This window comes from Pholcus phalangioides, unplaced genomic scaffold, assembly GCF_987345545.1.
Source record: "Pholcus phalangioides strain wild (caught in Gottingen) unplaced genomic scaffold, Ppha-v1.0 ptg000009l_1, whole genome shotgun sequence".
Lineage (NCBI taxonomy): Eukaryota > Metazoa > Arthropoda > Arachnida > Araneae > Pholcidae > Pholcus > Pholcus phalangioides.
Window position 1 is genome coordinate 17,059,497 of NW_028301602.1, and position 21,196 is coordinate 17,080,692.

The 21,196-nt window shown below is 42.5% G+C and overlaps 1 protein-coding gene across 1 annotated transcript in view; it reads right to left on the reverse strand.

Moving 5' to 3' along the window:
• Window positions 1-21,196, reverse strand: part of LOC149082139 (uncharacterized) — a 75,661-nt gene that overhangs the window by 14,290 nt on the left and 40,175 nt on the right. Inside the window, exons 2-11 of the mRNA XM_089236552.1 lie at window positions 19,095-19,308; window positions 17,479-17,737; window positions 17,120-17,359; window positions 16,923-16,997; window positions 14,589-14,787; window positions 12,178-12,311; window positions 11,882-12,045; window positions 11,195-11,316; window positions 9,292-9,898; window positions 684-7,564 (exon numbers count right to left, since the gene is read on the reverse strand). Of these exons, the coding sequence (XP_089092678.1) occupies window positions 684-7,564; window positions 9,292-9,898; window positions 11,195-11,316; window positions 11,882-12,045; window positions 12,178-12,311; window positions 14,589-14,787; window positions 16,923-16,997; window positions 17,120-17,359; window positions 17,479-17,737; window positions 19,095-19,199 (8,786 nt within the window). The 5' untranslated portion in view covers window positions 19,200-19,308. The remainder of the gene's footprint in view (window positions 1-683; window positions 7,565-9,291; window positions 9,899-11,194; window positions 11,317-11,881; window positions 12,046-12,177; window positions 12,312-14,588; window positions 14,788-16,922; window positions 16,998-17,119; window positions 17,360-17,478; window positions 17,738-19,094; window positions 19,309-21,196) is intronic.

Sequence of the window (21,196 nt, forward strand, 5' to 3'; positions counted from 1 at the left end):
ATTGCTGGTCACTGGAAATTTAGAATCTGGTGTGTGCTGTAATAAAACTAAGTATTATTATTATTTTCAATTTTAGTCCCATTAATACAAGTTCCCTATGTGCGCCTGGAGCCTCCATGCAAAGCCGACTCCAGCTAGAATGAATGTTCCAGTTAGAATGAAGACGAGTCCTGTTTCAGTTTATACCCAGGCCACACACGTTGAGAGGGCCCAGTAAGTATGGCTAATTCGACTCCAAAGTTGACCCTCCCCTTATTATTATTATTTTTTTCATATCAAATGAAATTTCTTATACTCTTTCCTTTCATTTTTGTTTTGTTCAAATGTTTTGTAAATTTTGATGTTTTGTATTGAAAGACTTGCAGCAAGAAGGGGGGGGGGGGGTAAGCTCCATTTTGGCACTTTAGAGTTAAATCCACTTTCTTGTTTAAAAGGGAATTTCCTTCGTTTTGTGCAAGATGAAAGTAATTTGAGCGGTTAATCCCCGTGTTTCTCAATAGATATAGCTAAACCACCATCGTATTATTGAAGCAAGAAAGGGGCAAAGGGGGCTGAATCCGTCTTAACCAAATGGAAGAAGAAAAAATGAAGATAACCCCTTCTTTTGTTGTTAGCCCTTTAATTTTTAGTGCGTTTTAATCTTTTTTTGTAAATTAAAGTGTTTTACATCCAAATAAACGTACCTTGTGGCGTTCGAAAACTGAAGCATTTTCTTGCTGCCCATGGTCTTCTTGTCGTGGTCCCCGTTACTGTTGGCATCATCTTGCCCATCAGCCATGCTATTCGTAGCTAGGTCGAGCGGAGGAAGATGCTGGTTACTCTCTCGGGACACCGGCTTCTGCGCGACCTTCTCGATCGGTCTCGACTCGAACGGGGGCAGCTCTTCGACATTCTTCGGCGATCGCTTGTGACTGATATCGAGCGGATCATCATCGATTATAGCCAGACTGGCTATATACTGGTCCCTCCTGGATTGCCTCTCGAAACCTGGACCTAGAATATCCGTTTTTGTTTCGAGGATGTTCTCGGAGACTTCGAGACGTTTCGATTCCCTTTTCGACTTCCCGATCGCGATCGTTTCGGTGTCGTCAGACGTGGTCGCGTCAAGCGTCGTCGTCGATAAGTCGGTCGCCTCGTTGTTTTCCAATCTCGGAAATTTCGTATCGATCTTGGCCGTTGTGTGGCCGAAATCTATTGTGAAATTCCGGCGGTTGTTGTATACGGATTCGACGGCGCTAACGTAGCCAGATGAATCTTTCAGACTAGACATATCACTTTCGGTCTGGTTCTGATCCGTACCCGGATGATCACATCTCGTCTTTTCGGATTTTTTTGGATCGGGCATTTTGATCCTAATGGAAAATTCCGGATCAGACCTTCGCTTTATCACCAACTTCATCTCTCCCTCGTCTGGAGACGATGATTTTGTGCTCTCCGTTCTGGCCGATTGTCCCTCACATTTCCGCTGCTCTCTTCTCTTTTCTTGGTCTTCGTTTCCGGAACCATTTTTCACGTAGCCATCATCAACATCATAGTTGCCCTCCATGTCCTTTGATTCTGTGACTCCTTGATCATATGGGGATTCACCAGCAGCACCGGTTGCCTCTTCAGACCTTTTGGATCCATTGGACTTTTTTCCGTTTTTTGTCGATTCGAGTTCTGTGGCGTCTTCACACGATGTCTGCTTTACAGTGATAGTTGATTCAGCGCTTTGTATGACTTCTGTAATTTTCTCGACAGATTCCGATTCTTCTTCAACTGCGTCTTCTTTGCTTTTCATAATGTTCGCAATCTCATCATCGTCTAAATTTCCTTTAGCCCTACTTTCGATTTCCTCATCGGAATCTTCAGAAACGCATACTTCAAGGGGAGGTTCTTTTTCTAACAGGATATCCGCTTCAGTTTCATGTCCATCAACGCTGATAGTTCCATTTAAATTGGGACGTGATTCTTTGGCACCGTCTACATCTTGTGCAGCTGAATTGTTCTTATTTTCAGCTTTAAGGTCAACATCTTCTGCATTGCCCGAAGGTGTGGATTTCTCTTTTTCTTGTTCGACCGCAACTGACTGAACATTTCCATGATCAGACCGTTTCACGACGGATTTGTCGTCTTCAACAGCTGCAACTTTTGCAATTCTGGTTGCGAATTCTTTCCTTTTCGCGACCCGAATTGTATCAGTTGATGCTGCTATGTAACTTGGTTTCCCAAATGGTGGTTTAGCTACAGTTTTCGAGGGTGATTTCGATAATTGTTTTGCCGGTGATCTATTCGATGCTTTCATTGGTGATCTCTGTATAGGTTTGATCGGTGTTTTAGTGACTGCTCTGATTGGTTTTGGTGGTGCTTCAGTCTTGAGCGTATTTGAGAATCGTTTCTTCTCACCGATAACTCTCGTAGTAGACAAAACTTCTCTTTTACCTATGTTTTTTTTAATGGTGACTTTCTTACTGGTTTGAATCGTGTTTCTTCTTTTCGGGCTCGCAACTGTCCGGATATTCTTTAATCCTATTTTCGTTGAACTTTTGAAAACTTTAGATTCACTCGTAAGTTTTGGTTTTCTCCTCAACGTGTGTATGGGGCTCTCTCCAGATCCGAAGTGAACCCATAAGAACCCTGGCTTGTCTAGATTCGATGCCGCCTGCCTCTGTCTTCTTGGTTCCGCGTTGTGAACACCGGGTAGACGCTGAATCCTCGTTTCACCCCTCTGATTGTTCGTAGGCTCCATTCTAGCGTTGCAGAAGACGGTCAACTCGCCTTTCTCGTTCAACCTTCGGAACTCGATGCTATTCGGATCCTCGTCATTTTCCGAGAAAATCGCTCCTAAACTCCTTTTGAAAGGAGTCGTTGACGAATCATCAGGTGTGACATCAGCTTCGGGGTTCTTCTCATCATCTTTCGAATTTTCTTCAGTATGTATATTGTCAAAGTGGGCACCGATTAGTTGACCCTCGCTTTTAGTTTGACATCCCCGATTCCTGTTGCTCACATGTCGTCCAAACTGTTGGAAGCTATCGCCAGAGTGGGAAGATGGGATCTCGCGTAAAACTGGTTTGAATGGCCGGTATCTCCCCCCGCTTACGTAATCCGCCTCGACGTTCGACACTTTCGGTTTCCTTCGATAATGCGGAGATTTTGGTGTCGAAATTTTCACTCTTCGTTGAGAGTTTCTCAACTGAGTGCGAGATTGATCCATTTCAAGTTTTCGTATTGGTTTTGGCATCCTGTGCTGATGCTCATCGACTCTACCTAAGCTCTTGATGCGTTCGGATCTATGCGGATCCCTCACTCTTTCTGATACCTGGGTACCCACGTGACGCAATTTCTTCTGCAATACTTCTTGTTGGTCCGAAACAACGCCAGTTGTATGTCTATCTTCGCCGTCCAGGAATTCATTTTCCCCTACATGATGCTCTTCGGCAGTTGACTGCCTTTCTGACGTTTTCTGTCTCGATGGTATAACGCATTTTGTCAATATGCCGTCCCTACTTGATTTCCTTGGGCCGTGAATAACCGTATCCGTAGTATCTGTCGTGTTTCCCACTGGTTGCCTTACCATACTCCGTCGCAGTTCTTGTTGAGATTTCGCAAATTCCTTCGATTTCTCATCGTTTCCTATCGATTTGATGTGATCTTGGACTCGTGGGTCATCATCGTTTTCACATGGAATGGCTGAATCACGACTTTTAGTGATGAATGTCTTCTCTCTGAGGAGCCTTTCTTTTGTCTCTCGAGCATCTGACTCATCTTTCTTGTCATGATCGCAGCCTGAAGAGTCACGTTCACGTATCGCATCACCCTGAACTCCTTTTTCCTCTTTCCTTCCATCATCTCCATGGAGAACTGCAGTTTCATCATCAGATTCCTGTTCTATGGGCATTTGTTTCTTCAGTGGCTTCTGACTGGTTTGTTCCATTTCTTGCGTAGAGCTCGAGAAATGTTCTTCAGTCTGAGCTGCGTCCATCGCTGCTGTCCGCTCCGTTTCCTGTCCCAAAGCATTCTGCAAATCATCCTTAACAGCGGACGCTAAGGAAGTTTCAGTGTCGTCTTGGGATTTCGCTTCTTTCTGTTTCAGCATTTTTCTTTTCGCACCATTGGTATCTGCATTTTCTAATTCTTCATCATCATCAGCTTTTGTTTCGTTTTGTTCTTCACCGGATTCTGTTCCTTCTTCAAGTTTTATTTTTAATCCCTCTTCAAATTTTGGTTCTTCTTCTTCCAGTTCCGTTCCTTCTAGTTCTGGTCTCGTTTCTTCTTCCTCAGAGCCATAAGGTTTTTCTTGCTCTTCTATAGAATCAACAATGGAAACTTGATGAATGTTTTCCTCGTCTTTTTCCGTTGTATCAGTACTCTTAATACCATGGCTAGTTTCTTCTCTTTCCAGGTTTCGCCGGGCAGTTGTTTCATTCTCTACGTTCTCGGGAACATTCTGAGAATCATCATCATCATCACTTACGTCATTTGTTTCATTCGGGCACTCGTCAATGATTATCCGTGGTGTGACACCCGCTGAACTGCGTTCGGGTTGGTCTTTCGGGGTGGAAGTAGCTTGTGTATTAGGATCACTGTGCTCGTCTGATGATGCTGATGCATCCGATTTGTCATCTTCCGTATCATTCCGATGTTTGAAGTCAGTGTCTTCCCTTTTTAATGACCTTTCCTTATGAGTGGGTGAACATATGGCTTCATTTTGTGGAGCGGTTTCTGTTTTTGCAGTTTCTTCAACTGGCTGACGCACCGTCTCATCAACGTGGATGTTATTCATTTCCGAGGTGGGTACCAAGATGGTGTAATCTTCATCTTTACCAGTTGTTGAAATTTTAGATTCATTTTCATTTTCGTGTTTTCTTTCAAGGTCTAATGTTTCCTTCGACTGGTGTTTTTTCTGTGATATCTCAGCTTCCTTTCCAGCTATTTGGATCTCTTCCTTGGATCTTCCCGTTTGTGTCTTTTCTCCGGCTTTTGTTTTCTCTTTGCCAGATTCTGGGAATCTTTTCTCAGATCTTTGGATCCCTTCCTCAATATCCTGGGTCTGCGCCTTTTTTCCAGATTTACAGGTCTGGGAATGAGTCTTTTTTTCAGGTTTTTCTGGTAGTTTCTCTTCCTCAGACTTTTGGGACCGGGTATTTTCTACAGATTTCTGAGGCCGAGTTCCTTCTTTATTTTTCGGTGACTTCGTCTCCACTTCGGATTTCCGTGACACTGTCTCTTTTCCAGATTTCCGTGACACTGTCTCTTTTCCAGATTTCCGTGACACTGTCTCTTTTTCAGATTTCCGTGGTACCTTTTCATTTTCAGATTTTTGGGACTTAGTTCTTTCTTCAGGCTTCCGAGATTGGGTCTCTTCTTCAGATTTCCGTGACAGTTTCTCTTCTTCAGACTTCTGGGACTTGGACTCTTCTTTAGATTTCCGTGACAGTTTCTCTTCTTCAGATTTCCGTGACAGTTTCTCTTCTTCAGATTTTCGTGACAGTTTCTCTTCTTCAGACTTCTGGGACTTGGACTCTTCTTCAGACTTCTGGGACTTGGACTCTTCTTCAGACTTCTGGGACTTGGACTCTTCTTCAGACTTTCGTGGCCGAATTCTTCCTTTATCTTTCGGTGACTTAGTCTCTTCTTCAGACTTCTGAGACTTGGACCCTTCTTCAGACTTTCGTGGCCGAGTTCTTCCTTTATCTTTCGGTGACTTAGTCTCTTCTTCAGACTTCTGAGACTGGCTCCCTTCTTCAGATTTCCGTGACAGTTTCTCTTCTTCAGACTTCTGAGACTTGGACCCTTCTTCAGACTTTCGTGGCCGAGTTCTTTCTTTATCTTTCGGTGACTTAGTCTCTTCTTCAGACTTCCGGGACTGGGGCTCTTCTTCAGACTTCCGGGACTGGGGCTCTTCTTCAGATTTCCGTGACAGTTTCTCTTCTTCAGACTTCTGAGACTTGGACTCTTCTTCAGACTTTCGTGGCCGAGTTCTTCCTTTATCTTTCGGTGACTTAGTCTCTTCTTCAGATTTCCGTAACAGTTTCTCTTCTTCAGACTTCTGAGACTTGAACCCTTCTTCAGACTTTCGTGGCCGAGTTCTTTCTTTATCTTTCGGTGACTTAGTCTCTGCTTCAGACTTCCGAGACTGGGGCTCTTCTTCAGATTTTCGTGACAGAGTCTCTTTCTCAGGTATCCAAGTTTCTTTTACTGATGTCTGTGTCTCATTCTCAAATTTTCCGGATTGAGTCTCTTTCCCTGATCTTAGAGTCTCTTCTTCCTCAGATATCCGGGCATCTTTCGCGCGATCGTTGGGTTTCGACTCGTTATCGGACCTGGAAGAATTATCACTTTTCTTGTACTTTTTTTGGAAGGTTATATTGATGTTTTCTTCGACAACGGTTTGATCAGAACAATCATCTTCGTCGCAAGACGCCCTGTGCCAAATGGAGGTTTCACTCTTGCACCTGAGCATGATGTCGTCATCACCGCAATATTCTCGACGATGTCCCCGGCAGAATTCACCATCTGACACGTGTCGAGTCTTGACGAATCGTGGACTGAGCTCGTTGTCATCGTGGAAGCCTGCTCTAGATCTTTGTCTACGGTGTTTCTGCCTGCGACGATGGCTGCCGGAACTGTCGCAACAGCAGGGACAACAACCGGTGCGTTTACTACCCGCAACGGGTGACAGCGAAGATGTTCTGAGACTACTCCTCCGACTAGAATCTAGGTTATGGTGATGATGGTGATGATGATGGTGGTGGTGGTAATGCTTTCTGTTGGGACTCGCAAACTCAGTTGATTCTTGTGCCACCGATTCGTACACTTCTGAACTATACTGAGGTTGATCTCCATCTGGGATATTCAAAAGGACTCTTGGAAACCGTTTTGATCCCCTCCTTCTAGAGCTTTCTGACGGAATTTCATGTTTATCCTCTTGTTCATGGGATTGAATTTTTGAGTGTTTCTTATCACTTTCTTGTTCCGCGCGTTCCTTGGAATAACGTTGGTCTTCTCTCCTCGTCCCGTTGTTTCGCTGTTCGGTTTCATCAAGAAAAACGCCTCTGACACCTGGTTTTTGGGCACTTTCGATGGATTCATCTTCCAAGCTCTCGCGGAAAGGCATCAGTTGCCTCACGGACTCCCGACGTCTCTTGTGCATTCTTTGAGAAACACCGTTGTTTTCGTTGTTTGCCATATCGACGAGTTCGGTATCCACACCTCGGGTATTCATACCCACGATATTGGACGTCGATTGTTCGTTCCTGACCTCGATGTTTCTGTGGCGTTGGCCTCTCTTTGAGAAAGGGTATCTGGCGCGTTCCTTGGGTTTGTTCCCGCTGCTGGTTTCGCTCTCGTCCAGAGGACGACCCCAAGACCTTTCGTCGGATCTTTTCTTTCTAAGTCTGGTCAGCTTTGGCACAGACGGTAGCCTCCTGTCCTCCGTGTCGCTGCCAACGCTGTCGGACTCGAAAACTTGGCTGGCCATTGTCTGTCTCAGATTCGTTGTCTGGTGATCGCTGTCTACGCTGCTCGCATGGCTGGAACAAGTGCACCTGTCATTTGTCTCTGTGACTTGACGGAGTTTATCCTAGGGGAGAAAAATCAGCTATAACAAAAATCGTTCAAATTCATTTTCCTGGCTCTATAATGTTTCTAAACAGTGGTGTGGGATCCGTGGTTGCTGTATACAGTATTTCCAGCATGTGGCTGAAGCACCCACAGAACCACAGAATTGACTCTCCTGAGTATGACTGGCATATTATATATGCCAGTTATACTCAGGAGTGGATCCAGGGTGTTGTGTAGGTTCGGTGTATGATCCAAAAAATACGGGATGGGTCGATTTTCCTCATATTGTTCGGCTCCTGGGAGGGGCGATCGGTTTCATCTGGATCACCACCTGGTTATACTCTGCTGCAATGCTTCTTAACCTATTTTCATCCATGGGGGGGGGGGGAGGGGGTTTCGGACCATTTTTATCCTTGTGTGCTCCCCCCCCCCCCTAGTATTAATAAGGACCTCCACATCTTGTAGGGAGAGACCCTTCCCATTTAATAAATTAAATGTACTAAATAGAGTTAGTGTTACAGTGCACAAAAATTTCACAGATAAGGTGGATCCCTGGACATCCGGACTAGAAACTATCAGCTTCCCTTTTGTGGGTACCTGATTTTACCGCACACCACCTCTGGTCGTATTGGCTTACGACAATTCACTACCAATCGAATCGGGTCGGAAATGAAGTCGCCATCTATCGGTGGTCACCTCGGGTTCGATTGGGGGGGGGGGGAAAGAACTTTTTATCTATGTTCTTTCTCCAGTAGCCTGACAGCAACCTTCATTTCATGGTGGTAGGCGGTCGTCACTACTGCTAAACCACACATGCACCTCGTCCATATTCCTCTGCGGAACTTCAAACGAATCGGTACATGTTAAAATGCATGGTGTACGTGTTGTGAATCTAATGTGAAATTCGTTTCGATGTATTGCTAGATATGTGTAGTGCTGTCATCTAACATCAATTTTTATAACTATGATTGAAATGCAATGATTGAATAATTGTACCGTTGTAGGTCTGTTGTTCTCTGTGGCGAGACTTTTTAACGGAGATCGGCTCGCATTTGTGGAGGACCTCCTAGAGATAGAAGGCCTCCGCAGTCTGCTAGTGACGTCAATAAGTAGTCCATTTTCCCTCATAAATATTCAGGGGAAAAAAATTCCCCGCTCTTTCCAGTATCATCGTTATGAGGAAAAGAAATGATCGGGCACAGAATTGGCGATTTCTATGCCCCACATCCAATCACTATGCGGTATTTGTGATCCAATCAGGAAGATTGTACGCCAAAATAAGAAGAAACGAAATAGGATGTTGTGTTTCAAAATGTGGCAAACTTGCTAGGTAGTCTGAATGACGTTTATGGCAAACAGTGCAGAGGCCTTCTATCGCTAGGAGGTGCTGATTTGTGCCTCGAAGTTGGGAACCACAAAAAACCAACTTCAGCCGACCACCACTGTGGAGACAGTGGGGTCTGAACCTGGGATATCGCGAGACGAGAATCATTGCACCACTCAGGCGCTAGGTGCTCTACTTGATTATCTCATCCGTGTTTCTTCCACTTCCCTAGAATATTAGCCCGCAAGGACTGATATGGCTCCCGGTTGTGGGGACTGTTGTACTGTGTATTGTAGTTTGTATACGTAATATACGATAAGGTACATACAATACCATAAGAAAATTTTGTTTAAATGTGTGAAATCAGAAATCCGATCACTTAACTCTAATTTCTCTTGAATTTATTTGCTTGAGAAACTTACAGCGTCGCTTCTTTTTTCGCTCTCCCTCGATCCGACTATGTTGGAGACGACGTATTCGGTGACATTCCCTCGCCTGTCGGTGATGCTGGCCCCGGACCTGTCGTTCATCCTCACGCTGACCTCTCTCCGTCTACCATCGGCACCACTTTCGTCGCTTCTGTTCACTTTCTTTAGGTAGACGTTGGCGACGACAGGATGTTGTCTACTTCCCGAACTGGTCGAATTGACGACGGGTTTGTTGTTGTTCGCAGGTGAATTCTCAGAGTTTTCTTCCGTGATCACTTCGGAGGCAAGTTCCTGCATCAGGGACTCCCAAAGAGACCAAAGGTCATCGGTCGTGAGGTGAATGTGCACGGCCGTCTCGGCAGGGTCCTCGGAAGCCACATTCGTGAGCAGTGACTCTGACGGAGTCAACACTTGTTCCTTTTTATTCGGATCTCGAGCTTGGTTGGATACGTGTTGCTGATGCAAGCGAGCTTCCATGTTCGGTAACGTGACAGTCCTGGAGGTGTGGATACTGTGATCATAACTGCTGACAGACAAACCGTCTTCATCTGCTCTAGTCTTCCTGCTGAATGCTTGATTTCCCAGAGAGAACAGCAGATCCCTGATTGGATAAAATGAGAGAGGTATTTAAAGAAACAAAGCTTGTTACATTTTGGGAAATTGTTGATGCAGTCGATTCTTGTTTTAACGAATACCGTTACAACGAAAAAATGTCGTTTTAACGAAAAATTTTCCAATTCTCTAGATTCCCCAGATAAGGAAAGATAGGAACGATGTAAAAACCTGGAATTCCTTTATAACGAAATTTCATTATAATGAAGTAATTTTACGGCTTGTTGAAGTTAGTTATAACGGGATTCGACTGCATTAATACATATTCATGTCCAAATCAGGATTCGAACTCAGAATATGCACAGCCGAAGACTGTGCATATTCTGACAACTGTTTAGTTATCGCGTGGCAACTGTTTAGTTATACAGTGGATCTCGTGACACGACTTCCATGCTGATTATATACGAGCATACACGACACAATTAAGGATGCTAATAATTCTCAATCAGTTAACAAGACCACCCCAACTTACTCATTTTGAGGACTTGAAGGGACAATGAGAATGAGAACGATCTAAGGAAGGTCCAATGCACACCTTTTAGTGAATAGCCAAGTAGTAATGTCTAGCACGTAGTGATCAACGTAGAGGATAATGGCAAAAAAAAAAAAAAATGAAAACCCTCTGAGAAGAATATGGGATATAACTGATAGTGATACTACACTACCACTAATCCATACATGCGCCTTTCATTGCACAGAATAATCATCCTTAAAGCCCAATGGTACTGTATAATTTATCACGGACGTCCGATCTGACTTTCAGGCTCTTTACAATTATTTTATCCAACAAAAACCAGGAATTCCTTTGAATAAGTTTTTTGAAAGCGCTGCCTATCTTCACACTTTGAAAGACTGGTGTCAGATCCACGAATAATGACAAAAAAAAACAACTCAAAACTCATTTCTTTTGGTGAAATTTTGAACTTCATTGAAGTTTTTCAATTGCGGGCAATGGACTTCATTTTCTATGGCTATTTCTTTAAGGTAATATAATATAATTTTATTAATTCAGTTAAAACGCAGACACCATGTATTTTAAGGCTGAGCTAGCTTGTGAGCTCCGAATTTCTATCATGTAAGGGCATGTAATATATTTTAAAAGATGCAAAAAGAGATTTTATACTCATTCTTCAGCTGAAGAATGCACGTGGTTGCGAACTTTTACAGGAAAAATCCGTCGATGAATTTTTCTTTCGTTTAATTGGAGGTGGTGAATTTGCCGTAAATTGCAACAGAAATCCTGAAGATGAAATATAATATATAAGAGATATATATACTGTTTAACCTGTCTATCTCTTTGTTGTCGAGAACCTTCGTAGCTGGAATACCACCGTGCAGATGTATGAATTTGGCGCATCTGTCGTTCCCCTGATGCACTGCGACGTCCAGCGGCGTCATGAAAAATCCCTGAAAATTTAAATTTCAAAATTTATGCATAGGAATCATGTGACAGCTCACGCTTTTATATTCAAATGCCTCAATGAATTGAAAATTCCACCATATTGAAAAATTCATCGACTAAAGACATTTAAAAAAAAAAGTTATGCGAAATTCAATTTTTATTAAATGATTAAGGATGAGTGACGTGTTCATGTCATATATATACATATATATACATCATGATACTATATATCATCTGATACTATATATATATAAATGTATATAGTGTATAGATACCAGGCGCCAGGTTGCCATGGCGACTAAAAACTTTGTATTGACACCTAAAATTTACTTTGTGTAGTTACTAAATTGCAGGCTGAGAGCAGCACAAAATGTTTGGAATTTATATTAGCATATCTGCCAACATGAAAGAGGGTCACTATCCCCGGAAAAAGTCAAAAGAAGCATTATCTTGGACCTTTTCCTTCTGGTAAAAATGTTTTTAGCACCTAAAAAACTGGTCTGGCACCTAGATTTTTTTTTTTTTTGCGATTTGTCCAGCCCTGCTATAGACTGTATACCTCCAACTTACTTTGGCGTTGACCATCAGTGGATTGATGAACGCTCCGTATTCGATGAGAACTTCACACATTTCCACGTTGTTTTCCTGTGCGCTGATGTGCAAAGGTGTCCTGCCGTTCATGTTGCTCGCGTTCACGGCCTCTGGGTGCTGCTGTAGGAGCCATTGGATGAGATCTAAGAAAAGAGGCAAACATATTCCTCCGTTTAGTTCTGGATTCAGGAAGAAAAACAAAATTTAACGTACACTGAAGAAAGTATGTAAAAGTATAGGATAATTTTGGATGAGGCTTGAAGAGCAATCAATACCTTTCCGACCGCTTTGGGCCGCCTCGTGCAATGGGAGGTTACCCCGGCTGTTCCTCATCCACAAATCGGCACCGTTGCTGTCCAATATCTTCATCGTCTCGAGTTGTCCTTTAGTGGATGCACAATGCGCCGCTCTGAAAAATGCCGGGCACTAATTACATATTAGGGCTAGGATTTTCATGCACTAAAAACTTCCACAAAATGCTCTATAAAATATGCATTTATGTTCTGAAAAAACTATAAATATGCCCTATAAAACGAAAAATATGTCCTAAAATGTTTTTCGTTCCTATCTCAAATAACATTAGTTTTAGCAAAATAATTTGATAATGAGAAGTATTGATGTAGCATTATTTTGAAGCATTACTTATTGTATAAACAGAAATTCTTCGTTTTACTAGCCTCATCGAGCCAATATTTCCCCCAAAAATTTCCCTTTTGATCAAGTTTTTCCCTACAACGGAATTAATGTGCTGCCATCTATAGGTGTATCTATCTATCTATAGGTATATCTATAGGTATATCTATCTACCTAGCTAAGTAGTGTATTTAGCTTTAGAAAAGCATAAAATTAAATAAATAAATAATTCTTTTTATTTGATAAAAACTCAAAATTTCCCACAAACGCTAACAATCCTCCCCATTCACCAATTTTAGCCAATTATTCTCACGAGTTACCATCACTGACACCGATTCAGATGATTAATCTATTTACAGCCACACACCAGTGTCGTTGGAGGTCTAGAATTTTTATGCTCCAAAAATTCAATGGCATTGCTGATTGGTTGAAAAACCTGAATTTCGGGATTTTACCAATCAGCAACAGCATTCCATTTCTAGTGCATAAAAATCCTAGCCCTGAGAGTTCTCGTCCGAGGCGGGAACCGCAAAAACCAGTCTGAAGCGGGATTTGAATAGCGAGGAAAAAAATTTACTTTTATCGAAAGTCATGAAATATGCTAAATATGCCATGAAATTTGAAAATATGCTCTATCACGTAAAAATAGCGGAATATGCAAAAAAAAAAAAAAAAAGATATGCAAATCCGAACCCTATTAATTAATGTTAACGTGCTAGATTTTTTATTTTTCATTGCACATCTAACTACTCAAACAAAATATGTTTTAAGGAAACAGAGATAGTTTCTGAATTTTATTCAGAGGTGAACTCGGAAAGGAGAGTTATCTGGTCTCCGTCGGGACTCGAACCCAGGTCCTCTTGCATTCCAAGAAAGCATGTTACCATCTACACCACTGGAGACACGACCCTGCCTTCCTTATTTCACACACTTTGGCGCACGCACGCACGCGCACGCACTTTTTCAATATACGGGGTGATTATAAAAAAACTATCCCGACATATGGGCTCCTAACTATCATACCATTCACAGAAACTGAATGAAATTTTGGCATAAGGTATTTTGAGGTATGCGCTCAAGAATGATATGGAAAACAACAGCGTCACTCTAACAGTTACGGTCACAGTGAGAAAATTTCGAAAATATCAAATGGCAACACCAAGTTTTTTGTATTGGAATGCGATCTCCATACTGAAAAACACTAAATAGCGTTGGAGTGGCACCTGTAGCACGAAAATCACCGGCGGTAGATAGGCTAAAAGTGAGGACAACCAATAAGGGAATCCCCGAAAATCCCCGGAGCTAGGCAAGGAAAAAGTAAAAAGGACTTTGCCGTGCACCAGAGCACGTATTAATGTTCGTTTCATTCGTCACACCGTTTCTTCGGCTGAGATCCTAGCCTGATTAGTCCTCCACAAGGTCACGTGGAAAATTTGTGAAACACAATAAAATGTTTTATTTTATGCTGCTTCTCTGTCCTTATTGGTTGTCCTCACTTTTAGCCTATCTACCGCCGGTGATTTTCATGCTACAGTTGCCGTTCGAACGCTATTTAGGGTCTTTCACAATGGAGATCACATTCCAATACAAAAAACTTGGTGTTGTCATTTGATATTTTCGAAATTTTCTCACTGTAACCGTAACTGTTAGAGTGACACTGTTGTTTTCCATATCATTCTTGAGCGCATACATCAAAATGCCTTATGCCAAAATTTCATTCAGTTTCTGTGAATGGTATGATAGTTAGGGGCCCATATGTCGGGATAGTTTTGTTATAATCACCCTGTATATATGGGGTCATCAACCACCCCTTTTTAAAGATATGAAATATTCTAAGCTGATGACGAAATTTTGCTGACAGAGGGGGGGGGGGCAAAAATGGCTGAAAATCTGCTTACATAATACTTGAATGGCCCCTATATATAATGGTTTTAATTTTATATTAAATACCTAAACAAAAATCTCAAAATATTTTATGAAACAGTTTTCGAGATAATTTAAAAGCTTGCAGTATACACAGTTGACGTACGTATAAGATTAAAGAGAAACTTACGTCCTGCCCTTGGAGTCCTGGATGTTTGGGTCAGCTCCGTACTTGAGCAGCGTGTGAGCACAATCCGCGTGTCCTTGGGCAGCGGCGTAAAACAGTGGCGAGCATCCAAGAGCGTCTCCACCGTTGACTTTGGCACCGCATAACGTTATCAGGGTCTCGACGCAGCTCGTGTGTCCTCTGCTAGCGGCACAGTGAAGAGCTGAAGCCAATATAACAGCGGGAAAAATGGTGTTATCATAATAGTACACGTTTACTTTATTCATGAGGTACATCACTTTTTGTACCACTGAGCAGAAAATTGAGAAGAAAGGAAGTTTTTTTTCCTTTATTTTTGTTCGTCTAGAGCTCAGCTAACACGACATTGAACCAATTTCGTAGCATAAAAAAGATGGCATCCAAAAAACTGATCGTGTAGCCCTATATGAATATTGACTAGCTATACCATTTTTCCTCTTCCATTTCGGGTTACTACTACTTAACACTACATGCGACTCGTAAACATTCGTATAAGGAAATTCTAACGAACTGGTTATATGCAGGGACGTATTGTTAGGGTGTGTGTGTGTAATTGGTGTCTAAACATCTTATCACAGGGGCGTAGCCAGAAATTTCGTTCGGGGGGGGGGGCAAAGTGATAGAACAGAAATTTAGAACAGCGTAGCCAGAAATTTCGTTCGGGGATCAAAGTGATAGAACAATAGATTTGGCCATCTTTTTCCCTTTTATTGGTCATTTTATCACATTTCGGGGGGGACCAGACCCCCAAGTGTCCCCCCCCCCGCTACGCCCTTGTCTTAACATATTTATGTCGTTATAGTTAGGATTACCAACCGTCCTCCTTTACAATGACGTGTCCTTTTTTTGATATCATTTCCAGCGTCCTCCTACGTTTCGGAGAATTCACCTTTTTGTCCTCCTTTTCAGGTTTCCGGAATTATTTTCATTTTTTTCCGGGGAAATTTTTTTTCTCCACTTTGAAACGTATGAGTGTTTTGTTTCTTTTCCCCACGCACTCACAAATACTCGTCGAAATTCCCAGGATTTTTTCTATTTCTGCTTTTTTCAGTGGTTGTGTTTTAGTTGGGAAAAGTTATTGTGTTGTGGAGACGGTTTTATGGTCGGAACAGTGCGCTATCTATTGGGGGAATAGGGATAAGTGACGTCACTAAGGATGCGCACGCCGACGTCCTCCTTTCTCAGTCTTCGGATATGGTAACCTTAGTTATATAGTAGTTATGCTCTTTTTCGTGTTATACTGGTGCTGCCATCTATCTAGCATATCTTTAAATGAAAATGACAGATGCCGTTATCAGGTAAAAACGTGTTATGCAAATATAATGTTGGAGATCTGGTAATTTCGGACCGAAAATTTTTTAACAATTGGAGGGGCTGTAAAATAAGCAGTATTATGGAATTTTCTATTTGGTAATACCAAGGTGAACGCCTAAATATTTTTTTTTTGGGGGGGGGGGGGAAGGGTGCTTCGCTAGACTGCTCCACACACCAACTCCGGCCATATTGCTATACCGCAATTTACTGCCATTAACGAATTGGGTTGGAAATGAAAGTTCCATATGCAAATGACGTCACCTCGAGTTCTTGGGGGGGGGGGAAATATCTTGTTCTATATTCTTGTACCGGTTCGAACCTGGGAGCTGACGGCAACCTTCACGGTGATTGACGAGCATCTTACCACTACGCCACTCAGGCATGCTTCGTTGGACCGGTACTTTTGGGTGCTCACCTTTTGGAGGGACAAAAGGTGACCTGTTCCTTATATAGTCGAATCCCGTTATAACGAACGCTAAGAGACCGGAGGAATCACTTCGTTAAAACGAAATTTCGTTATAAAGGAATTCCAGCTTACCTAGCATTGTTCCTATGTAAACTTATTTGGGGGATTGGAAAAGTGTTCGTTAAAACGAGATTTTCGCTATAACGGTATTCGCTAAAACGGGATTCGACTGTATATTGTAAAGCGTTCCCCCCCATCATGCTTTTGCACTTATTAAAAGGTTGTGAGTATTGAAGTGGAAAACCCATAGTGAAATTTGTTGATTATTATAGCCGCCCTAGCGGGGATCGTGATTACAGACCATCCTTTGTGTGTTAAGGCCCTATACTTCATTAACTGTGCCTGTGTCGTGTGTAGAAATGAATGCCATGGGGGAGGGGGTCTTTTGATATATGGAGCCCAATAATATTAGGTGGGGAGGGCAGCAGCTTCAATTTTTGCAATGGGTATGCTGAGCAATTTCAATACATATCTACAGATGTATATTTAAATCCGGCTGAAAATAAATCTTGATTACCATTCAAGTATTTCCCACTTACCTGTGAGACCATCCTTGTCAGCAGCTGCGATGTTGGCTCCAGATGAGAAAAGCAACAGAGCTGCTTCACTGCTACCTGAAAAAAAAAAAACGACACACATATCAATATAATTAGACGTATCAACTGTCTTGGAAAAGGTCTGCCATACCTGTCATTACGGGAACATCGTGACAGAGAATTCATTGAAAGTTTTGTACCTGTACTTGCTGCCCACAGGAGCGGCTCTCGACCGTCCCTGTCCCGACACTGGATGGACGTCCCACTTCTGACCAACTTCCGCAATACATTCAACCCGACGCGTGCGTCGTTGCCCGTGAGGTTGTGCTGTCCGCACATCTGCGCAGCATAGTGTATCGGATACGCACCCAAGACGTCCGAAGTACACGGGTCGGCACCGCTGCTGAGGAGGGCGTCGAGCGTTTCGACGTCTCCGCACACTGTTAAAGGAATAACCACCGAATTATTCAATCACTGCTGTACGATTGGTAAGTAAATTCTTAGAAATTGAGAATAGACCTAAACACAAGATTCTTATAAACGAGTCTTTTTTTTTTACCTGATGCCCAGTGGACAGCGGAGTGTCTCTCTTTATCGAAGCAGTTGAGATCGGCGCCGTTTTTCACCAAGAACTTGACTATAGTTCTGTTGCCAGTTATCACCGCGAGGTGCAGAGGCGTGAATCCTTCGTTATCTTGGAGGTTGACGAGAGTTGAGTCAGCTGCAACGAGCAGTTGGGCACAGGCTAGGCTACCGGCCTCAGCGCAGTAATGCAGGGCCGTTTTCCCAGTTCGATCGCGACTCGAAACCAGGAAGGGCTGTAAAAAAAGAAGAAAAACCTTATTCCGATTATAATGACCTCAAAGCTGCACGCAGTGTCGTCTTAATGCATCAGCCCACCAGGGCACGGCCCGGGGGCGTCAAGAGAAGTGAGGCCTCACAAAAATGAGATCAGGTTGACAATTTCTAGGATTTACCAGGTTGGGACTCCGGAAAACCACTTGGCCCGGGGGCCCATGATACTCTTAAGACGGCCCTGGCTGCACGACGTACATTCTCTGAACTATATGCGAGATCATGATCGATAATGCCGTCTTAACGTATAAGGGACCCCACCCGGCGTGGCCAGGGGTCCTCAAGGGCAAAAGAATCGGTGAGGGAGTCCGATGCTGCAACTGTGGGGAGAAGGCGGGTCCAATGCCCAGGGCACTGAACTAGAAAGGGTGCCGAATTTACCTCTTGACTGCTCCTTCTGCATTAGACAGAGGTATCGAAATTGGTGTTTTGCTCTGTCTATAAGGTCCCGGTCCCGGTGAAAGTTTCTAGTTGCGGTCATGGGGGAAGGGGCTCATGATGGTGAGATGCAATTGCAATTTTCAGAAGGAAGTACACGGTGTCTCACGAATTTATAAATAGTTTAAAAATGCATAGAAATTGTAGGAATTAGTATATTTGAATGCGATTTGCGAAAAAGTTTTCTCACGAAGGTGAGGGTTTTTGGTAAAAAAAAATTTTTTTAGTCAAAATATTTGCTGATAGAGGGCGCTGCACGAAAGCAAACCATTAGTGATTGGCGAACCTTACTTCTATCTCTTCTGTGTCCAAAACAATCGTAAAGCTTTAGCGTGTGAAATGTGAGATGATGTAAAAAACTTTACCAATAGCGATTCATCTACCAATGTCAATACCACAATGAAAACCTTATGTAAGCGCTAGTAACAGGAAAATTCAGAAATGAGCTATTTATCGGACACCCTGAATTTTATAGGCTCTGATTTGCATATTTCAAGTGATTTCATTTCGTGCCCTCTATCGCCAAAAATTTCAATTATTTATTGCAGCAAAAAAACAAAACAAAGAAACTCCCCTTCGTGAGAACAAACTGTTCGCAAACAGCATTGAAATCAACACCAGCTAAAGTAGAGCTACTATAGCTGTTGTTGATTCAAATATACCAACTCCACTTTTTATGATGGGACACCCTGTATGTAAACTAGTTGGCTGACACTACTTGCTTATGGAGTCCTCAGGAAAATCACTTTCCACGGAAGCAGGGGGGGGGGGTGGATATGACGATGCTGCTGCTAAGACGACCCTGCAATGATCTCCGCATATTATGATTTAGTTACCAAAATTATAGCGTGATTTTTTAAAAAAATTAATTACAGGACTCACTCTCTTCTGCAAAATGATTTTGACATCAAGAGCCCTTCCTTGTTCACATGCTGCCATCAGGTTAGTCTTGCCAGCGTTGACAGGCCGGTTGCCCTCTGTGCCCATGGTGACTGAAGAAGATCTTTTCACTTGCTTCAAAATAGAGCCATCTATTCCATCGATGCAGGACTATCCTTTACCTTTTCTATCAACTTGCCATCAAGGACCGCCGGCACTAAAAATGGGAATAGATTTATTTACAAAGTTTTAGCAAATCGAAGAGAAAAATTATTCACATGCACATTATATTAACGACGTATAATGAATACAGTAATAAGCATTTCATCGTAGTTGTGATTAGTGGGATTGGTATATTGACCCCGCGGAAAATAGACCTGATTGTGAAATGACTGCGCTTGTTGAACGTTGCCGTGTTTCGGCATATCCAGCTGCACAGGGCGGCAAATGCTCGGATTAAAGAAAAAAAAGGTTTATGTCCGCCATCAAAAAAAAAACTATGCCTCCTTATAGTTAGATCAAGGCCGTCATTTCAGCTTTTTCCGAGGCCGAGTGGAGTGCAGAGACCATGTACTCAATATGTGTATACTGTATATACGGGGTGATTATAAAAAAACTATCCCGACATATGGGCCCCTAACTATCATACCATTCACAGAAACTGAATGAAATTCTGGCATAAGGTATTTTGAGGTATGCGCTCAAGAATGATATGGAAAACAACAGTGTCACTCTAACAGTTACGGTTAGAGTGAGAAAATTTCGAAAATATCAAATGGCAACACCAAATTTTTTGTATTGGAATGCGATCTCCATACTGAAAAACACTAAATAGCGTTGGAATGGCACCTGTAGCACGAAAATCCCCGGAGCTAGGCAAGGAAAAAGTAAAAAGGACTTTGCCGTGCACCAGAGCATTAATGTTCGTTTCATTCGTCACACCGTTTCTTCGGCCGAGATCCCAGCCTGATTAGTCCTCCACAAGGTCATGTGGAAAACACAATAAAATGCTTTATTTTATGCTGCTTCTCTGTCCTTATTGGTTGTCCTCACTTTTAGCCTATCTACCGCCGGTGATTTTCATGCTACAGTTGCCGTTCGAACGCTATTTAGGGTTTTTCACAATGGAGATCACATTCCAATACAAAAAACTTGGTGTTGCCATTTGATATTTTCGAAATTTTCTCACTGTAACCGTAACTGTTAGAGTGACACTGTTGTTTTCCATATCATTCTTGAGCGCATACATCAAAATTTCATTCAGTTTCTGTGAATGGTATGATAGTTAGGGGCCGATATGTCGGGATAGTTTTTTTATAATCACCCTGTATATATATATATATATTTGTACACATATGTACCACACACATTTCTAGTGTATTTTCTAAAACCGAGGGGGGGGGGGGACTGGTGTGTCTGATGTTAGGAATTGTTATAAATGCCAACTTTCATCACATACGTATTTGAATGGGCACGGTAGCGGATTTATTGTTTTACCTCCCGTCGGCCATAATAATTTTGTGACACCCTCCTTCTACTCGATTTTAATTTTCTTGATCATGTGTTTCTAAAATTTTCCGCCCTGGGTTACAGCCCCTATAAACACGCCTCTTGACGGGCATAGAAACAGTACTGAAACCTGCACATATAACAGCCCTTATGTGCTGCACGCATATTCAACCTGTTGCTCGCGATCATTGTGGTACTACTTATTGAAGCACTAAAAAGGCTCCATGATCGCAAGATATCGGATATCTTGCGATCATGGAGCGATTGACTCGACAATTAACACTACCTTTTGGAATTGTCACATTATGTTACAATTTACTTGAGTAAGAGTGAGTTGCCAATGGATGTTTGATTTCTGACGCTGGGCGCAAACAGAGCTTATGGCTCGAAAAACAGAAGGCCCATGTTATATAGATTTTCCGTGATTGTCTAGTTTCGAGGTGTTTCAGTAGGTTGATAAGGAAGGCTAAGGCTTAGAAGAAAGGATAAAACGGAAGACATAGGGTATCCGGACACCATTATTTATTAGGTTCGATCAAGAGGATATGGACAAAAATCTCACTCAATTTTCAAAATCCTGTAATGCAGGATTTCTT